General features: G+C 43.4%; 4 protein-coding genes across 5 annotated transcripts; 2 read left to right on the top strand and 2 right to left on the bottom strand.

The window, feature by feature from the left end:
• The first annotated feature begins 58 nt into the window (after nt 1-58).
• On the top strand, nt 59-1574 carry LOC117143056 (spermidine synthase). Of its 2 annotated transcripts, none has more exons than XM_033307504.1 (2): nt 59-262; nt 778-1574. In XM_033307504.1, the coding sequence occupies exons 1-2, from the start codon at nt 129-131 to the stop codon at nt 1505-1507; spliced, it is 864 nt and encodes a 287-aa protein (XP_033163395.1). In that variant the 5' UTR covers nt 59-128; the 3' UTR covers nt 1508-1574. The 2 variants fall into 2 exon arrangements, with proteins under 2 accessions (XP_033163395.1, XP_033163396.1); XM_033307505.1 differs by lacking the exon at nt 59-262 and adding an exon at nt 505-701.
• Nucleotides 1575-1728: 154 nt separating this feature from the next.
• Nucleotides 1729-5966, bottom strand: LOC117143054 (polycomb protein Scm). Its single transcript, XM_033307503.1, has 4 exons — nt 4960-5966; nt 3985-4902; nt 2888-3919; nt 1729-2830 (listed from the first exon to the last, which is right to left on the bottom strand). Exons 1-4 carry the CDS (start codon nt 5497-5499, stop codon nt 2693-2695), a joined length of 2628 nt encoding a protein of 875 aa, XP_033163394.1. The 5' UTR covers nt 5500-5966; the 3' UTR covers nt 1729-2692.
• A 3079-nt stretch (nt 5967-9045) lies between these two features.
• LOC117145348 lies at nt 9046-19408 on the top strand. The gene is made up of 4 exons (XM_033310963.1): nt 9046-9352; nt 11943-12150; nt 15473-15595; nt 17438-19408. The coding sequence occupies exons 2-4, from the start codon at nt 11944-11946 to the stop codon at nt 18164-18166; spliced, it is 1059 nt and encodes a 352-aa protein (XP_033166854.1). The 5' UTR covers nt 9046-9352; nt 11943; the 3' UTR covers nt 18167-19408.
• On the bottom strand, nt 13464-14594 carry LOC117145349 (mucin-5AC). Its single transcript, XM_033310964.1, has one exon. The coding sequence runs from the start codon at nt 14586-14588 to the stop codon at nt 13713-13715; it is 876 nt and encodes a 291-aa protein (XP_033166855.1). The 5' UTR covers nt 14589-14594; the 3' UTR covers nt 13464-13712.
• Nucleotides 19409-19459: the final 51 nt, after the last annotated feature.

Genomic DNA, 19459 nt, shown 5'->3' with positions numbered 1-19459 from the left:
ATTTATACCAATTGCCCTTCTAAGGTATTTTTTAAGACCTAGCTTTGTGGCAGATACGGTAAGTTCGTGTGGAGCCCACGTGTTGAGCCAATCTTATCAAACGCCGATTCGAATGCGGCATTAAACAAATGGATTCCCTTAACAACGGTTGGTTCAGCGAACTGCAGGCCGATCTCTGGCCCGGTCAGTCATTCTCCCTGAAAGTCAAGGAGGTCATCCACAAGGAGAAGTCCCGCTTCCAGGACATCCAGATCGTTGAAACGTAAGATAAATAATAGATAAACAAATACTTGTACACACAGCCCCATTTGTTTACATCCGAAATTCTTCAGTCTAGACTGAAGTTTGAAGAAAGATATCAAAATAAATTAGCTTAGATTGAGATTAAAAAACTGAATCAAAATTATTATAAAGACGCACACATCCGAAATTTTTAACAGCTTAAGCTGTTGAGATTTTAAGGACTAACCTACAATAGCCTAATCCCATATGTATCCTACATTGAAGGTCCCTAAATCATAGATTGTAGAAATCGAAAATTTTCCACTGGTTGTTCAAACACAAATTGCCCAGCCAGCATTTTCGGACCCTTTGGTTTTCGTGTGTTTATTCTTGATCTGCACCAACAGCCTTATCGATGGAGTCATCTAGGGCCAAAAACGACAAACAGAATACTGATAACAAGTCAGCTCGTATTTCAGGTTTGAGTTCCTCCAGTCGAACATTGGGTACACTTGCGCCGCTGAAAAAATCAATAATTCGATAATTCTATTACAGCGAAACCTATGGACGGTGCCTGATTCTGGACGGAATCATCCAGTGCACGGCCAGGGATGAGTTCTCGTACCAGGAGATGATATCCTTCCTGCCGCTCTGCGCCCATCCCAATCCCAAGAAGGTCCTGATCGTGGGCGGTGGCGATGGCGGCGTTGCTCGCGAGGTGGTAAAGCATCCACTGGTCGAGGAAGTGCATCAGGTGGAAATCGACGACCGTGTCGTCGAGCTGTCCAAACAATATCTCCCGGCGATGGCCTGTGGCTTCGCCAACGAGAAGTTGAAGCTGACCATTGGCGATGGATTCGACTATATGAAGAAACACAAGAACGAATTTGATGTCATCATCACCGACAGCTCGGATCCCATTGGTCCGGCAGTGAGCCTGTTCCAGGAGAGCTACTACGAGCTAATGAAACACGCGCTGAAGGAAGACGGAATCGTGTGCTCCCAGGGCGGTAGCTTCTGGCTGGACCTGGACTACATCAAGAAGACCATGTCCGGCTGCAAGGAGCACTTTGCTAAGGTGGCCTATGCCGTTACCTCCGTTCCGTCCTATCCCTGCGGCCACATTGGCTTCGTCATGGGCTCCCTGAACAAAAACCAGGATTTCGCTACTCCCAAGCTCGGAAAGTCCGAAATCGATGCCATAGACCTAAGGTACTACTCCTCCGAGGTTCACTCCGCCGCCTTTGCCTTGCCTCGATGGGTGCAGAAGCACTTTTACGAATGACCAGGTTGCGGAAAGATTCGTGTGTATCTGTTTGTTAAAAATAAATATGACAATAATACGACTTGTTTATCCTCGTTTCTTAAATTCTAAGATATTTTCAACAAATGCTGACGCTTGCAATGATTCATTTTCACTTCTCATCAGCAATTATCAACATCCGCTGTGGAATTTTTGGAGCCTGAGTATCGACTACCATCTTTCAGTTATTTTACTGTTGAAAATAGAACAAATTGTAATGTTTATTACGTAATGATATATACAGTTGGCTCTATTTAATTTTTTGTATTTGTAAGTGGATGTTGGGTTAACATAATGAGACTTATTGCAATACTTTACACGGCCGAATGCTACTCTCATTTATATTTCGCATATATTGCAAAAGGAAGCGGTTCTTATATGCAAAAATTACCTTAACTGCATGTAAAGAATTAACTAAAAACTAATATTCAATTTCAATAACTTAATAGAAATTAAATCTTCAACCTGTTTAATGACTAATTAAATAGTGTTATAGTTAGGAAACGCAATTGATACATAATTACAAAATTATATGTAAAATATGTACAATCATTTAATATTTGTTTTTCTCTCGCCTATTCTAAAGTTAATTATCATTTTTTTTTGTGTCGGATAGATTTTGGTGTCTAATGTGCGTGTTTATGTGTAATAAATATAATGTATGTGCATTGCGATTTTGGTAGCCGAGCTCCAGTTTTCGAAATAGTCGAATCATTTTGTGTACAATTTATAACTATTTCACATTTTTCGAAATAGATGGTTAAACTAATACGTATACTCCACTCCTTTGACTGGGTAAATTTGAATAAACCTAAATAATTCAATTTGTAAATGTGTATTCCAAAAAAGAATCACGAGCAGTTGGAAAAAAATAATAATAATGGTTTTGAAAACCGGAGCTTGGCTGTGTATAATTTGTTATGCGATTGATTTTGTATAGGAAATTTCATGTCTTCGCGATTACATTTGTTATAGCGTGTTTTATATTATCAATATAATAAAATAGGGTAGGGATTCTTTCCTCATGAATGGCCAACACATAACACATCTATGAATATCGTTCATGTTTGCTTTGCTTTAAGTTAAAGGGAGGTACTAATTTGTTAACAATTTCTATATAAGTCAAACCCGAACCGAGTCCGCTGCCTGAAACTTAATGTTTTTTGTTTAGAGTGCCAGATTATTTCGACGACCATTGACCTTATTGACTAAATTGCAGATTTTTAAGGCTGGTCCTAGCTTCAGGCCCATGTACTTCATCATCATCTCTGAATTTAGCAATAATAAAGCTTTTCCATCGATTTCCTACAAACGAAACTTGGGTAAGTTACTTTTTTTAATGAGGTATTGGCTACTACTTACGTGCTTTCGGAAGAGATCACCATGAACTGCGAGGGAGTTGTCGTTGCTCTCGATGTACTGGATCACCTCTTCGATGGTCCAGTCGATCGGCTGCGATCGCAAATGTGAGTTTGCCAAAGCAGACGTGGGTGTGCTCACGGGTGAGGTAATCGCGGTGTAGCTCGGAGAAGCTCCCGCAGTTGCCGCTGCTCCAGCCGGCGCGGTGGCCGCCTTAGCCGCTGTAACTCCACCTGCAGCCAGTGCAGTGGACGAGGCTGAATGGCAGCCCGTGAACGGCGTGGACACGGATGTCGGCAACGATGCGCTTGACGAGAGCGTCGTCGGACTCTTGTAGTAGCTATTCGAGGGCTTGACATTGGCCTGCTCCGGATGAACTTCCGCCACCAGAGGCGCCAGGTATTTGCCAATTGTGCTGGTGTTCGCCGATCCTCCGGCAAGGCTTGTGCTGGACGATGTTGACGAGCTGCTGCAATGGCTGGTAGATACGTGCGTGGTCTGGCTCGTTTCCTGGTTTCCGTTTGTCGCAGAGCTATTCGTATTCGTGTTTGCGTGGTGTTGGAAGCGTACTTTGCGCAGAGCCTGCGTTGTGGAGGAAGTCTGCGCGTTCGCTCCGTTGGGCTCTGATTTTATGACCACCTTGTTGCTGGACTTGCTGGCACTGTTGTTGTTATTGTTGAGACTGTGGTTGCTGTTTTGCTGGCTTGCTGGCTCCTTGCCATTGTTCGTCGAATTTTTCGACTTGGACTCTACTGGCGATTTGGCACCCACTTCCTGCTTGATATTCTTTTCAGACGGTGATGTCGTTGCCGAGTTGGACTGACGGTTTCGCTTGTCGGCGAGCACTGGTGAGGAAGGCGGTGTGGCTGACTGAGTCAGTTGACGCTTCCGACTATTCGCGCACTTCTTGCACTCCTCCGTCTCGTGGACCAAGGAAATGAGATTCGCACATGCCCGGCATGTAGTGCACAGCGTTTCGATGAATTGGGCCAGGCTTTCGTCATCCTTCATTCTCATTGGCGATGGTATTTTTACCTTTAAGAAACAAAGAGTGCATTTTAAACATGATTTTCAATGAATTAAATTGATCTTGAACTCACTGTGAAATTTTTCCCCGCTGCCGTCACGATGTGAACATCACCTTCCAGGGCAAACAGCAACTTTGAGAGCTGTTGCGTATCCGTGCTGGCAGCTAAAACCTCCTGCAGGCAAAGCTTGGCCAGTGTTTGGTAAGTGGGTCCCGTCACCATGCAGGGCAGTTTGGAATTGTTGATGAACGGACCGCCCTTGCAGTTCGGATGGAAGTGGGCTGTGGCAGGGGAAGCGGGAACCATAGCCTCGGACTCAGCTACAACAGTGTAGCGTGGTCGAGGGCATCGCTGTTTGCTAGAGCTGGAGTCCATGCGCGATTTATGGCCCGGTGGCTGCATGGGATGGCAACTTCTAGCGCACCAGCCGGCGGGAAAAATGTCACGCGATCGGTAATTGCACCAGTAGTCGAATGCGCCTCGCCAACCATCGAATGTTACATGGATCTGATCATCCTTGATTGCATCTACTGTTGCACAGCAGATGAGTTGCGGGTTCTTCTTGTCGACAGCCTCGAGTTTCTGGCCCACCTTGAACAGGTTTTCCTCTGGCGAATGCGGCTCTGGCTGAAAGATCTCCTCTGGCGCCACCATGGCATTGTTGAGGATCTTGCACAGATAGCCGGGCCAGCTGGATGCGTTCATGCGGAATCCCAGAGGCGGCTGCAGCATGCCACCGTTCTTTTCACAGTGTCCAATGGCATGGATCTCCGTGGAATCGACCAGCCGCCAAAAATCATTCTGGGAGTCACTTCCATCCAGGCGTAGCCGCAGTCTGGAGCCAAGCACTCCGACCACGGTGGCAATGCAGGTGGAAGTGACGTTTCGCGGATCCAAAGCCTCCAGCTTCATTCCGATTTTAAAATCATTATTGGGAGGATTCTGAGCCTGTTTGAAACATTTTGCAGGAGCAGCTTCGCTACCCGTTTCCTAGAAACCACAAAAAGTATGAGATTGGTGTTAAAGCTTTATCCCAGCTTGACTTACCTCTAGATAGGCATCCCAGTCGAAGACGTGAAAGCTCTCGTATTGAAAGGGCCCCGTTGGTGCGGGCGCTCCACTGGCCAGCAACTTGCGCTCGTTTTCCGCCAAACCCTTGCTCGATGCCGATCCGCTGCTGTGCCTGGTTGAGCAGTTCTTCTTCTGGTGCTTGTTCATGCACATGATCGAGCAGAACTCCTTGTTGGGCGCCCCATCGCGGATGACGTTGTCGCACTGGGTGCACGCCCCTTTGCTGTACGCCTTGCGGAACTCGGCAATGCATGTTTCCGAGCAGAACTCCTTCTTGCCGGTCTGCGTGGGCAGGACGTACTGCAGCGGTAGCTTGCCCTCGCCGCACCAGGTGCATGTGGCTCGTTTGGCCGGTCTTCCCCGTTGACGTTGCGTGGACGCGGGCGATGTTGTGCTTCCAGGGGAGGCGGATGTGGATGTGGAGGAGGCGGATGCGGAGGAGGTGGCATTCGTACTGGCCCCTGCGGCAGCAGAATTGCTCCCGCTGCTGTTGCTGCTATCACGCCCGCCTGACATGGTTTCTCGCGTGGCTCCCTGGGGGCTGTCCTAGTAGTCGCACTTGCTGATTCCCGCCGGCAAGCCCCTTGGCATCTCAGGCGATTTCGATTTCGTGTGTTCCGATCCGGCGGTCAAATCGCATTGCGGCTGCCTTGAATCATTAGCCACCAATAGCAAGTTTTGTTTTGCTGCACTAACTTTCCGATTTCTTTCGATTTGGCCTGGCGAAATTTTGCGGCGTTCTTGAGGTCACGTAATAACAAATTGGTGGCCAAATCGCATCGCATCACCCAACGAAAACAAACGCGAGCCGCACAATCAGTTTCTGGTTCACCAAAGATCGGGATATATATTTAGAGCGCTGCGCGGATCTTGTTACGCGGTTTCAATCCGAAATTAGATGATTTTGAGTCGGTTAAACTGCAAAATTTTACACTTTTTTTACTTTTACGCACGGTTCCGCCATATTTGTTTTTCTAGTGGTGGCATTCAGAAATTTGCGCTTATCGATAGTCGCCTACCCGTGACAGCTCACGAAGCGATAAAAATACTTAATAAATGTGACTAATCAAAACATGTTATCGGAGCAACTAAATGTTATTTTAAAATAACGTTTAATGGAAAAACCCATTTTTTTTAATTAAACGAATTTTTAAATCCCACTTTTTACAGCGTATTTTACTGCAAGAAATTGTTTTATTATTTATCCCATAACTTACAATAGTCAATTTAAACAGCAAAGTTGATATTGCTCAATACTTATACCATAATGTTGTTTTCATTTTACTGCTAGCATAAATAAATAAAAAAGATAAGCCCTTAACATCGCACAGTAAATTTGGATTCCCTGTCATAAATTGTACAGCGTAATTTATAAGCTATTTACTCTAGTAAACTGAACTGTTTTGGTTCTGAGAATCTAAAGTTATAATCCGTAGAACTTTTTAAAATAATATCAATTCGAATTCCTAGGTTTCAATATCAGCGCATAGTATTTTCAAGTAAAACTAACAAAACGCCCGTTAATCAAATTTGCACAGCATCAAGTGGGCGTAAATAGGTGAATAACATAAAAAGTCTTTAAATTTGCGTGTGGTGCTCGTCACCAAAAATCGAAAAAAGAAAAAAAATTGGTTAGTCAACAAAACTAATATCTACCAATTTATGGAACGCTCTGTTATGTAAACATTTCCATGAAACTGGGAGAAATTCGCAATAAAGCGGTTCAGATAGTGGAAAATGGGTTGAAAAAGGGGAATGTTTTGATATTTTAATAAAACCATGAATAACAAAGGGGAGCGGTATTCGCAATTACCAAAAGCATGAAACAATCAATACTGATATACAAAAATATCTTACTATCAAAATAATGGCTTATACGTTTGGCCTAAGGCTTTATTAGGTCAAGCAAATTAATATAACTTGCTTACCTTTCGTTAATTTTATTTGCTGAAGAGGGTCGCAAATATTAAGAAGTCTAGCAAATCACTTGCAAATAATTACTAGAAATTGAGTGTGTTTCGTTTGCAGTAAATTCAGCAAGACGAAAGCGGCTCAAAGATGAAACAAGTTGGGAAAACTTTTCTGGGATTAGCCAAAATATATATTGGTCTAACTTTTTGGCTAACTTCTGCTGCTGTTTGATTTTTCTTCGCCTTGCTTAAATGGTCCGTAACTTGATTTAATTGACGTGCTTCACAGAATAATCCGCTCATTTAGTCGCGTTTCAAAGAGATCCAACTGGAAGCCAAATATTGCGGCTGAAAAACTTGATAACTCTGTTAATTGAATGTTTTGAAGGCGGCGTGATGTCCCTCTTTAATATTCAATAGAGACATTCCTAATTATTAATGATTAAACTTGACCGAAACCAAGTTCCCTGGCACTCACACAATCGTCAAATCGCGCATAATTGCATGGGACCATCGGCTGCCCATAACAAGGATAATTGGATGAAATGAGGCGGCTGCCTTTTCTGCTCCTCATTAAATGCCCGTTTACCGCTTAGTCGCCTGTCAAATCCTCGATGGGCTATTAGAAAAAGGGGTGTCCAGAGACGAGTTCTTGAGTCATTGACTTGTTACGCAAATCGGACAAAAGAAATTTCTCGCTCCGAGTGGGCTGTAATCGTGGGCACTGGAGTGGGGGATTGAACTTAATAAGCATATTCATTAATGGGAGCGAAGAACCAAGCACTAGGTGGCATCTTACACCCTTACTTTCTTGAATCCCTAAGCAAAAGTAATCAGGCAAGTAGCTAGACTCTACTAGTTACTCTATTAAAAATTAAAAGTAAATTATTAGCCCCCTACGTAGCGCCTTAAAATTGCCTCGCACTACCAAAACAGCATTACCGCTCGCATAAAAGCACGTATAAATTGGCGGGAGTGGCATTTTGACGGAATTCAATCAGCCATAAAGCATCCTGCTGGGCAGGAAATGGAGGCGTTTGCCTACGTGCTTAATTACAAGCCGACGCATGCACATCCTGCATACATAAAAGCCGAAGACACGTGTTCCAAGCAATTAAAAAGTATGTCAAAGTGGGTGATCAACGCGCCCAAGGACGCAGGACAATTGCGAAAGCTGGCAACACTGTTGCTGTTTTGAGTGATGCGTGGGCCAGCTAAACTAGTTGATGTTGATGGTATGGAAAGTTTCGGGGGTCCCGAATTATAGCTACATAACTTAGATTGCTTATCTGGCTGTGTGTACAATGTGATATAAATGTTAATTAAATTCGTTGCCTTTTCAAGGTAATCAGCAGTAATGATTGCTGCTTTTCTTAGCCCAAATAGAAAGGATATCGGCCTCTGGTAGCCTTCGCATATCCCAATAAAAATTGATTGGTCCAAAATAAGACGAAACACCCAGCAGGCAGAGCACCTCCTGCGTGGAATCCATCTCCTGGCCGGGATCCCTGTGGCTAACGTTTGACGGATTTATGGCGAGCAATTTAACGCCCGATTGCCGTCCTAGCGAATGTCGGGCCACGTTAGCACCTCTTGACATGACATCGAGTGCTCCGCAGTCCGCATCCTCGTCACTTTTAAATCGAACAATTAATGTGCAAATAAAACTCATTAAATATTAATTGAGTTCGATAATTACAGAGTTGACGGGGTTGCGGCTTCGCGCAACATGTTGCTGAAGCACCTGATTTGTGGAACGTCACCACCACCACCTCGAAACAAAGGGTCTTCGGGTCACCCACTGCCAACAATCCGTCAATTTCCTAATGCGTTCGCACACCTTGGTGATTTATTAGTGGGGATTGCAGCCCCAACGACGCGGTCTGACCCGCCTCATCTGATTCCGGAGCGATTTCCATCATCCAGGCAACATGCCGTACCCGCACGTTTTCATTCATAACTCGTCGCGTGGCTTCAGCACCTTCCTTTGCCTTCCGATTCCTTCGGGCCCCCCCATCCGTCGTCCTGTCGTCCTGACGCCTCGGATTTCGTGCTCGGATTTCGGATCCGGCACTTCGTGTGGGCGCTTCGTGGCGCCCAATATAAAAACACGCCGTAATCGCTATACTCCGTGAGTCCTCCGCTCGTCGTCAGCCTGTTGCGTTCGACACTCGATTTCGATGCTGGGTGAAAATCCATCAGAGGAACCAAAGCCACAAGCTCCAGCAACAGTTCAAGATTCCGTATCACTTAACGTTTCGCGACGCGACGCGTGAATACATAAAATAAATTAGAAAAAGATAAACAAGCCATAAAAGCAGGGGGGCTCTTTCCCAAAATAAGACAATTCGAAAACCCACGCGAAATATATAGTATCTCGATCGTCATAAATCAATCCGTCGAGTGTGCATCCGAGTTCCGCAGATCCAGCGAAATTAGAGGCAATTACCACTGATAAGGTGATTTCTTCTTTTATGTGATAATAATTTTTCGAAAGAGTGCTGTTTCTGTTTTTGAGTTTGGTGTTTGCTGTTTGGCTTTTTTGTGAAAACATATCAGATTTCGGGCGAAAACCTCAACGGAAATGTGGCGCAAATTGAATGGCCCAAAAGGTGGCAAGCTTGATTGATGGCTCGAAGAACGTTTAGGCTAATTAGTTTTGCATTTTGTGTTCGGTTTCAGGTAACAACACACCGCCGAAACCTAATAGACTGCAAACAAGCTTAGGTCGGCAATCACACCTGGTAATTTTCTTTGCCACCCTGTGGGCTGCAGATTCCCAAATGATTGGCCTTTTGTGCTGATTTTTTTACGGCCTAATCAAATGGGATTTACGGCCTTTAAAGCGGCCAGAGGAGCTGGAAAACTTTTCACATACTCGTATTTGCATACGCATGTAAATATCTCGAGTTGGCATAGATAGCAGGGATTTCATTTCCTTGTGCCGCGGTCCGCCCTTTGAATTGCCGATAAAACAAGAAGGGACGTCCTGGCAAGTAGCCCTGGGCAATCACGATTTCCGTCTCCGGGTCCCAGAGTCGCCCAGTGAATGTATGACAATGGCTGTCAGGAGCACAATCCTCAGTGGGGCAGGGCAGTTTTATTGCCTTGAATTCCATATTACTTTCACAAAATCAATATTTGCTCAACTTCAAATGTAGGAATGTAAGAAAATTCATTCATTATATCGGCTGGGGAATACTACTTCACTTCCCTCGGGAGCCCTAATTCAATTGGATTGCAATTTCCGCTGCAACTTCGCTGGTTGTTACCAGGAATGGATTCATCGCATCTCCTCCAGCATTTAGGCGATCTATTAGGGGAAATCAATAGCCATCAATTGTCGTTTGCCGAAAGTGCCAGCAAAACCCACCCGCCCACGAATTTCCACCGGATTCAGATGCGGATTCGTAAATCCCCGTTCGCCGAATGGCATCCATATGACATGTGATTGCCGGCATGGACTAATGCGGCTGCCATTCGAGCACTTAGTTATCTGCGATGTCTAATGCTCCTGGTGACAGGTGCCATATGAGCTGTATGTCCTCTTCCCCCCACCGAAAACAAAGGAGCCGCCATAATTCCCAAAATGGGGTTTTCATAGTGCAACTCATGTGTTAATTTCACTTGCACAGAGTTTGTAATGAAATTGGTTTCTTTTTAAAAATTGGCAATTTGTGTTTAACTTTGGAGCTGCCATCGCTCTTGGGACTATAAATTATTTAGGAATGTTAAACCTAATTTTGTGTAATGCAGAAATTTGAGTTATGGCAGTTCAAACTTTTACGTACGCACACACTAAATTGCAAGAAGTTTTCCTTGTTGTGGCAATTGTTACTTAATTTTGTTAGCTACACAAAGTTACGGGGATTAGGGAACTTTCATTTTGAGAACAATGGTTGCTTTACATTGCGTCGGTGTGGGAAAACCAAAGTGAAACTTTCAGTTGTTCTACGCAATTAAAAGTGACCTCATGAAAGGATTATGATGGAAAACCAGAGGAAAGAAAGAATGTGTTAAATAAATATGGGAGAAACTGAACGGAGGACGAAAAAAAACTGCTGAAAGCGCCAAAGGGTTTTCATTTAATTATGCATTTACACGGGTTTGTTTATAGATCAAAAGTAAAAAAAAAAGGTTCGCTTAAGCTGAAATAATTGGAGAATGCTCTTCCAGAGATTTCTTCAGGCTTTGAAAAACATGATATGCCCAATAAAATTACCTATCTTTTTGCGGCTAAGTAAAGGAAACAATCTAATAGATACAAGATACTCTAGTAGCGTTTCTTCATGTACTGTTATGCGCCTAAAGTATCTTTGAACTTGTTCTTTCCAAGTTAAGCACCTTTTCCTCTTTTTGGAAATAACTTTTCCCCTGGTAACTTTAGCTGTGCAACAGGAAAATAATCTAGTTGTGCTGCCGTTTACTCGTCGCCGTCTTCAATTTAGAACCTAATTTCCTCTTTGCACCTTTTTGCAAATTGCCCCCGACTCCAGTTGCCAACTGATTGAAGAGTCCAGAGGGACATGGGATTGATATATGTACCTACATAGATGCATATTCGGAAGTACATAAAGCACTACACTGCCGCATTCAGAAGTACCACATATTTACGTGACCCATAAATTATGAGAGCACTTCTTGTTGTCAGAATATTGCGCATTTTTCACAGGTTAGCTGTCAGCATTTTGTTTTCACTCAATTCCAGCGGGAAAACGGCGGAGGTCAAAGTTTGCACAAGACAGTGGCTCGGAAAATATTCAAAAAATAATAGCCGCAGATGAGCTTAATTTTCCACGCAAATGAACAGATCAAATTTGCATATTGTATGGTACTTTGCATACCCTACAACCTATAGTGCTGTTAATAAATATGCATAGTTTTTAGCAGAGTTGGTTGATATGATATATACACTAATACTCACGTTCTTGATTCATTTTGATAGATTTTTATTTCATTTTTTATGCAGAAACTGTTGGCGTTACATGCATATCTGTGAATTGTGCACTGACCCATGCAACTGTGCGTTTTTTTCCTCCTCTTTTGCAGAATGATGAAAGCCACAGCGTGGTTTTGTCCGGTGTTATTAACTTTACTGTGTGCCACAAGGCTCGTCTGCACGGCCCAAAGAGGAGCGGTTGGAGCAGGAGGAGCTGCGGGAGGATCGGGAGCGGCAGCGGGTGGAGCGGAGGCCGGCGGAAGCGGCCGCACAAACGGATATCCTCTGGACTACCCGGATGGAATACGGAACTCACAGGTGGGCATGGGCATGGGCATGGGTATGGACATGGACATGGACATGGTCCTGGCCATCGGAGTGCATTTCTTTCTGGCTGTCTCCCTTTGTGAGTGAGTGGCAGTAGTTTTTGCGTCACTTGTTTGAATGTTTTCCGAATGCATATTCAATTATTGGCTCGGCAGTTTGCAAACGGGCGATTTCATCGGTCCTTTGACAACCGTCATTGGTTCCATTCACTCGGTTCATAAATTGACACATTGTTCGTCACAATGCGTTAACCTTTACAAGAAGCCACAAAATGTGGCCGCAAAGGGTTCCTCACAAACCTTTAAAAACAAATAGTTTGAAAAATATCTCATACGCAGTTTATTTAATGCGGATATATAGGTTTGCTAAAAGATTAAGCTCTTATCGTGAGCTATCAAGAGATGGGAAGTACATTAGGCATCTTATAATAGTTGCCAATCTTCATTCTCCGTTTTCCTCGAAATCTATACCACATTTTTGGCCACAATCTAATCTAGGCACTTGACCAACTCGAATACCCCAATGTGAAACTTCTTCGGTCGAACAAAAAGATCGTATAAATTTTAAACCCACACGAACATGGCAACAAAATTGATTTGAGTCTATGGGTTTTAAAAAACAAATGGAAATTTACGTCAAGGATTTTGAGCAGGCGTCATTAAAGGTAAACAAATGGTAGAAAAAAGAAAACCAAACATGCTGTTTGTCTTGGCCAACTCCTGTTGTCCACAATCAAAAGTTTCACCACTGCTTTTTAAGAAGTTCGAATTTTGTTAAGTTGATTCTATATTCTTTATTCGCGGCAATTGGAGTGCGAGGCAAGTTCGTTTGCCAAATTGAAGATTTAAGCACGTAAATGCGAAGGACACGTAAACAATTTAATTTTATTTACTGAAAGAAATGAAATGATGTTTTATGATGGGGCAGAATTAAAAATACAACCCCGAGGCGACGTTAAAAGCCAATTACGAAATTTTCCATTTGTACCACCATAAATGACACATCGTTGGGCACAAACATATGCTCTTCCGAGCAAATGGGCATGTACATATGTATGTTTCGATAAGGGTCGATTTGCCAACTAATCAGTCGAGTAGCGATTCATTGATTGATGTATGTACGTCAATCAATCAGTTTATCATCGGCTCGCAACGCTTAAACAGCCAACTAACAATATTGTCATGGTTCGGAAAGCGAAAGTTCAATTAGGTGATAAGCATTATAATGCGTGCAGAACCTTAAAGTTTTGAGTAATGCCATATAAGTAAACGTGACTTTGGATTTTTTCGTTTTTCGGGTGGTTTAATTGTTCAGATTGTTGGAACTATAAAACTAAATGGCGAATGCATGACTACATAACACGATGTGGCTTCATGAGGTTTCAATCCTAATCCTAGAAATGGTTTCACGTTCTTCTGTGAGAGCATGTTAATAATTTAGCTATAACAGTTTAATATTTGCACCATATTTTGTTTAATAACCTTGTTACTTGGAAACGCCAAGTTTTTAACGATTATTGAGAAAATGCACTAGGGACCTTGGAAACTAACTTCCTAGACCACTGAAGAATCGGTAGTGGATTCCTCGGGTGCCTCACTTGTGGATTCTACAGGCGCCTCGGTTGTCGATTCTTCGGGTGCCTCACTTGTGGATTCTACAGGAGCCTCGGTTGATTCTTCGGGAGCCTCGCTGGTGGATTCTTCGGGAGCCTCTGTGGTGGATTCTTCGGGCGCCTCACTTGTGGATTCTTCGGGAGCCTCGGTTGTCGATTCTTCGGGAGCCTCGGTGGTGGATTCTTCAGGCTCCTCGGTGGTGGTTTCTTCCGGAGCCTGAGTGGTATCTTCAGAACCGCTACCGTCCTCAGAGTCGGTGGTGCTATCCTCCGGTGCCTGTGTGGTGGATTCCTCTGGGGCCAAGGTGGTGGTGTCTTCCGAAGAACCGCTACCTTCTTCAGTGGTGATTTCCTCTGGTGCCTGGGTAGTAGATTCTTCTGGAACCTCGGGGGCCAGAGTGGTCTCCTCCGCGGGATTGGTAACATCCGTGGTGGATACAACATCATCCTCGGTGCTCAGCTCAGGCAGATCCGTTGGTGGTGGTGAAGGGCGGTGTCCACCGTGACCATGACCATTACCGTGACCATGATTGTTGCCATGATGACCATGATGGTTGTTTTCGTGTCCGTTTCCTTGGCCGAGGCCTTGGTTATTTCCGTGAGATTGTCCGTGACCATGTCCGCCATTCCACTGACCCTGACCATGGCCATTTGGATTCCACTGATTCTTCTGTTCCTGTACGGTTTCATCGTCACCGGACCCCCACCCGAACCTCCTGGCCCAGTTGCCGCCAAAATTTCCGAACCAACCGCCGTTGGGGCGGCCGGAAGCCACTGCCACCAGGGCAGTGAAGAGGAGAAGAGTTAGGACCTTCATTTCGCAATTGTTTCGATTATACTACCGGGTTCTGCAGATGGACATAGCTTTTATAGAAAGCTGATAACCACGTCCATTCACTGCCAGACATTTCGACCTCACACTGCCACACTCTTATCTAATCGCAGGGAACCTGTCTGATAGTCGGACCAACAATAATCGTAATTATCATATTTATCTGAACATGAATTCGGATTGGTTGTTTACTGTTTGCCTTGAACTTAGGACACGTAAATACTTCTTGGAAGGAACACCAACAAATGAAAGATAATATTTAAATTTTTCCAAAGAAGCCCCTGTCCAGACTCCGTATAAATTTCGGCTAATTTCTTTATGATCAAGCGAAATCCAAATCCCTTTTTTTATGTGGTGTAAAGAAATTGCGATATGCGATGTTGGCCGGATCGTAAAGTGATAGTATCAGGTGTTTTTTAATCGCCCCCAAGGTAATTGTATTTTCATTTTATTTTGTCGCTACGTGTGAGTCACGAATTACCTTGAAGTTTTCACTGTTATCAGTGAAGAGTTGTTATCACGAAATTCCCGATTGATCATCGTGGAAAAAACGTAGAACAACACGCCGATAAGCTTGCTAGATTTTGTGTAACGATAATTTCCCGAATGGTGGGAAAAACAAAAGGTGATATAATAAATATGCGATTGCCCAGGCCCTTAAGATTACCCACCATCGATGCTAATAATAATTTTAATTTCCATCAAAAAACAAAAAAATAAACTTCGAGCACAGAACTGTTTATAAACACAGGGACTTAAAACTTTTTGCATTACCTCGTCAGGATTTTATTATGCCATGCGCTGGGAAACTTCTTCCAACCAGCAACCAGCGAATCTAACGTACTAAATATGTATGTTTTTCGTTCTAGGATGACTTTCTGCTGGCCAAGAGGAACAAACCGTCGCTGTCCATTGTCAATCCGCTGGATGTGCTGCGCCAGCGGCTGCTCCTGGAAATCGCACGCAGGCAAATGAAGGAGAACTCCCGCCAGGTGGGTCTCGTGTTCTGCAATAGTAAGCGGGGATGGCTGACCACTTGGCCAGGTATTTTTAATAAGCTGCAAAGTAGGAGGAGGGTAAAACAAAACTTTGGCTTCGTATGGCCCAGACAAACGGAGAACAATGCGGCGTCTTAGGTACAAAGAGTAGGTCGTGGTGCAAGGTATAAATGAAAATGTAGCGGGCTAATCAAAACTAGAATGCCTGATGAGAAATACTTTTCGAAAGCCATAAAAACGCATAAAACGCAGGTGCAGAAAGTTTTTTAATTCATCGCAGCTAGCGAATCTAATAAATTTGCGAAGGATCCAAACGGGAAGACGCTGTGCAGCCCACACATCTGCTTGCTCCTGGAATGTAAACAACATCCTGGCGAACCCGAAATCGAGGCTTAAGCACCTCGGATGGCCTGACACCCAAAAATATACATATGTACATACACATATGCATGTTCAGGCTTAGTGGCAAAAACAAAGCCAACATGGCGTATGTGTAACGCAAATATTTTTGCTCGGTAACAAAGCGAGTTTATTTGGTTACCAAAACGTTCCGATCCCCCAAAGGCGCACACACAAAAAAAAAAAAGACAAAAAGGCCAACAAAAATATTTAAAAAAAAAATCAAACGTTTTAATGCGAGGAATTCAAACGATTTGCCTTGATAGCTTCACCTTTCCTCCCACGAATTTCCGTTAAAGAGGGTCATGTTCATCCAGGGATGTGCCTATTCACATACGCCAGATAACATTATTGATTTGTCAAAGGGGTTTCATAAATTAATCCATGCATCCCGAAAGCAATCCGAATCGGAGAAAGATGAGCTTTTCAGCAGGCGCAATATTCTAGGAAAACACCTGGGACTCTAAGTATCCTGCGGTAGCATTGGCAAATAAAAGGGAAATAAAATGGAGCGAAATGAAAGTGAAATTTCAAAGAAACAAAGTGAGGTTTAATACCACACAATTAAAGGAAAGTTAAATTTAGATACATGTATCTTACACTCAAAAGTTGGAAGATAGATATCTGAAATAGCATTAACTTGAATTCGAATGCAAACTAAATGAATCGACACACTTATTCACAGCTTAAAGGAATAGATCACGTTTCGGTTTGTGCTCTATTTCCATCAGAGGAAAATAGACTTTCACATGGCCAAAAATAAACAGGGAAAAATGCAATGTCACCCGAACTTACGAGTTAGACATTGAATCCCCAGCTCACTGCAAACACCTGACTCTTTAAAAGTCCTGCAAAGTGGTTGGCAAACAGAAAGAAATTTAAATAAATATTCGAAGCACCAGAAGAATGGCATTTCCAAGGTGTGAAAACTGCAAGTTGGCATTTACACTTAAATTGGATTTAAGCTAAACTGAGTATTAAGTTAGAAGATAGGAAAAAGGTATAAATACATTTCTAACGATTAATCATCTTGGCTTTAAATATTAAAGTGAGTTTTAAACAAGCACCTGAGACTTAAAGTAATTAGGCCAAGTATCTGTGGCTTTTCAGTTTGGTTACTAAAGCTGCTGCTAAAGGGATTTAAAGTGTTCAAAACGTAATCGTGCCACATCCCTCATCCTCGATTAATGAAATAACGCACTGGCATTTGATTTGTGATCCAAATTGAAGCGTTAACAACATTGCCAATGTGGTCATCCATCATGCATGTCAATCTAGTTTAGCATTCCCTTTGCCGGGAACAGTACATGGCAAACCCATGGGGATAAGGGAAAACCGGGCTTACCCCACTTCCATTTCAATTTGTCACCCATTTTACAGCAGTTAACAGCATTTTGCAGCACTTTATGTGAACCGTGTTACCTTTCTTGTGTCCAGGTCGAACTGAATCGCGCCATCCTGAAGAACGTGGGCAAAAGGGTCATGCTGCGAGGAGGAGGTGGAGGATCGGGAGCAGGAGGATTGGCTCCCAAGGTGAGCAGGCGCTACCGCCAGCAGTGGCCAGTGGAGCGGGAACTGGAGCGGGAAAGGCAGAGGGAGAGGGAAAGGGATGCAGTTCGTGAGGAGCAGCTGGACCGTCAACAGCTGCTGCCCTGGAAGCATTTCCCCAGCCAACTGTGGAGCTACGGATGGGCCCAGTCGCCGTACAAGGAGTCGTCACAGTTACAGCTTGCGGACTCCCAGCAATCAGCATCGACTGGACCACAATCCCAGGCACTCCCAAAGCAGTTGCAGTTGCTCAGCTATGCGAAGAAACCACTGGACGTGGCCGGAATGGGTCTGGCCAGGCATCGGGTCAGCGGAAATGAAGCCAACGAAACAAATCATGAGAACGACGATGGCAATGGGGCCAGTAAAAACCCGGCGAGATATGTGGATGACGACGACGATGAGGGCGAGGATAGCTACAATGACGTGGGAACGGAGGGCGTGGGACTCGGACTGGGAATGGGTGTGGGATTGGGTCTGGAACGGTTCGAGGTGCTGGAGGACAAGCCCAACTGGGCCAACGAGGAGCCGAACGAGTTGGTGGTGGTTAATGCAAATGACCGCGTGCCCTGGTCCTTTCCCTACCGCTTTCACAAAAGTCAGCATAACGTTAATTAAGTAAGTAGGGATTGAGATGCAAACACAGATACGATAAAGATACAAATGCAGATGCAGATACAGATACAGATATATGTAATACCGACACAGATACCGATACCGATACCGATACCGAAACGGATACGATGCGATAGGGGCACCCAACGGCTTCTGAGTGCTGCAAGGTTATTAATGCAAATCGACGGTTCCTAATGGCTGGCTACAAGGCAGGCATGTTGTGTGTGCACATACTCCCTTGATGACAAACTTACTCCCTCGTTGCTAGATGTACTCGCATTTGAACTCTATTTTATCGAAAATAACCAACGGTGTATGTAACGATTTATGCTACCTCTCTCACAGATACTGTTGAAAATAAAGTCCCCGATTAATGTGAAACATACATACATACCCATACTAACGTGCATACTCTAGATACAGATACTTTACTAGATCGAAATGGCCGAAACTTTTGCCAATACACCGATGCTGCTAAGGATTATAAACGTAATTGCATGCATGCATGCGTAATTGATAGTGATCTATGTGTAATTTACATAATTGTTTTAACGGTCGACGTTAATTAATCAATCGCATGCAATATTGACTAGTCAAATGGAATTTTCACGTTTTTATCCACATAAGCAAAACTTGTTTACCAACTATTAATTGTGGTTTACATTCTCCGCGGGCGGAAATCGGTTTTTATGTTCATTGCGTTTGCTTCGTTGTGCTTTAACTTGTGCAAGACAAAAACAAAACAAAAAATGCTCAAATAGAATTAACATAGTGCCGAAAGTACTGTTCACACGCTCTTTTCGTTAAAGCTGCATTTGGTCACTATTGAATTTGCGCTGTTGAAGGGTTCAAGTTTTAAGCTATCAAGCGACAAATGGTTCCAAATCATACGAGTAACGAGTAACGAGTAACGAATTACGAATTACGAATTACGAATAACTAATAACAAATAACGATTTTAACGTAGATCAAAATCAGAAATATTATCCAAGCAAGTACTTCGATACATGAATACGCCACGTGTTGTGTAAATTAACAAGGAATTTACCGAGCAAATTAACCATTTAAACGTTACGTTCTGTACATTAATAAATTTAATACGAATTGATTGCCCTACGTGTATGTAAATAAAAGTCCTTTTTCAAAAAAGCTAAACTAATGAAATTGCAAAAAAAAATATAAGAAAATTATATACTATACAAAATTATACGTATGTACGGATATACTTATTTAAAAAATAAAATCATGAGGCATTGACATGACATTCAATTACAAAGCATCTCGTTTAATTAACTT

The sequence above is a fragment of the Drosophila mauritiana genome, chromosome 3R (assembly GCF_004382145.1).
Source record: "Drosophila mauritiana strain mau12 chromosome 3R, ASM438214v1, whole genome shotgun sequence".
Classification (NCBI taxonomy): domain Eukaryota; kingdom Metazoa; phylum Arthropoda; class Insecta; order Diptera; family Drosophilidae; genus Drosophila; species Drosophila mauritiana.
The sequence above is the reverse complement of the archived record's forward strand: the minus strand, read 5'-3'. Positions and strand labels throughout refer to the sequence as shown.

Excerpts from the sequence above, each read along its gene's own strand:
- LOC117145348 (XM_033310963.1), top strand. The coding sequence starts at position 11,944 with ATGATGAAAGCCACAGCGTGGTTTTGTCCGGTGTTATTAACTTTACTG. Across the intron at positions 12,151-15,472 it reads ATGGAATACGGAACTCACAG|GATGACTTTCTGCTGGCCAA; the intron begins GTGGGCATGGGC and ends TTTTCGTTCTAG. Across the intron at positions 15,596-17,437 it reads TGAAGGAGAACTCCCGCCAG|GTCGAACTGAATCGCGCCAT; the intron begins GTGGGTCTCGTG and ends TCTTGTGTCCAG.
- LOC117143054 (XM_033307503.1), bottom strand. The coding sequence starts at position 5,499 with ATGTCAGGCGGGCGTGATAGCAGCAACAGCAGCGGGAGCAATTCTGCT. Across the intron at positions 4,903-4,959 it reads ACTGGGATGCCTATCTAGAG|GAAACGGGTAGCGAAGCTGC; the intron begins GTAAGTCAAGCT and ends TGTGGTTTCTAG. Across the intron at positions 2,831-2,887 it reads GTGATCTCTTCCGAAAGCAC|GAAATCGATGGAAAAGCTTT; the intron begins GTAAGTAGTAGC and ends TTTCGTTTGTAG.
- LOC117143056 (XM_033307504.1), top strand. The coding sequence starts at position 129 with ATGGATTCCCTTAACAACGGTTGGTTCAGCGAACTGCAGGCCGATCTC. Across the intron at positions 263-777 it reads GACATCCAGATCGTTGAAAC|CGAAACCTATGGACGGTGCC; the intron begins GTAAGATAAATA and ends ATTCTATTACAG.
- LOC117145349 (XM_033310964.1), bottom strand. The coding sequence starts at position 14,588 with ATGAAGGTCCTAACTCTTCTCCTCTTCACTGCCCTGGTGGCAGTGGCT.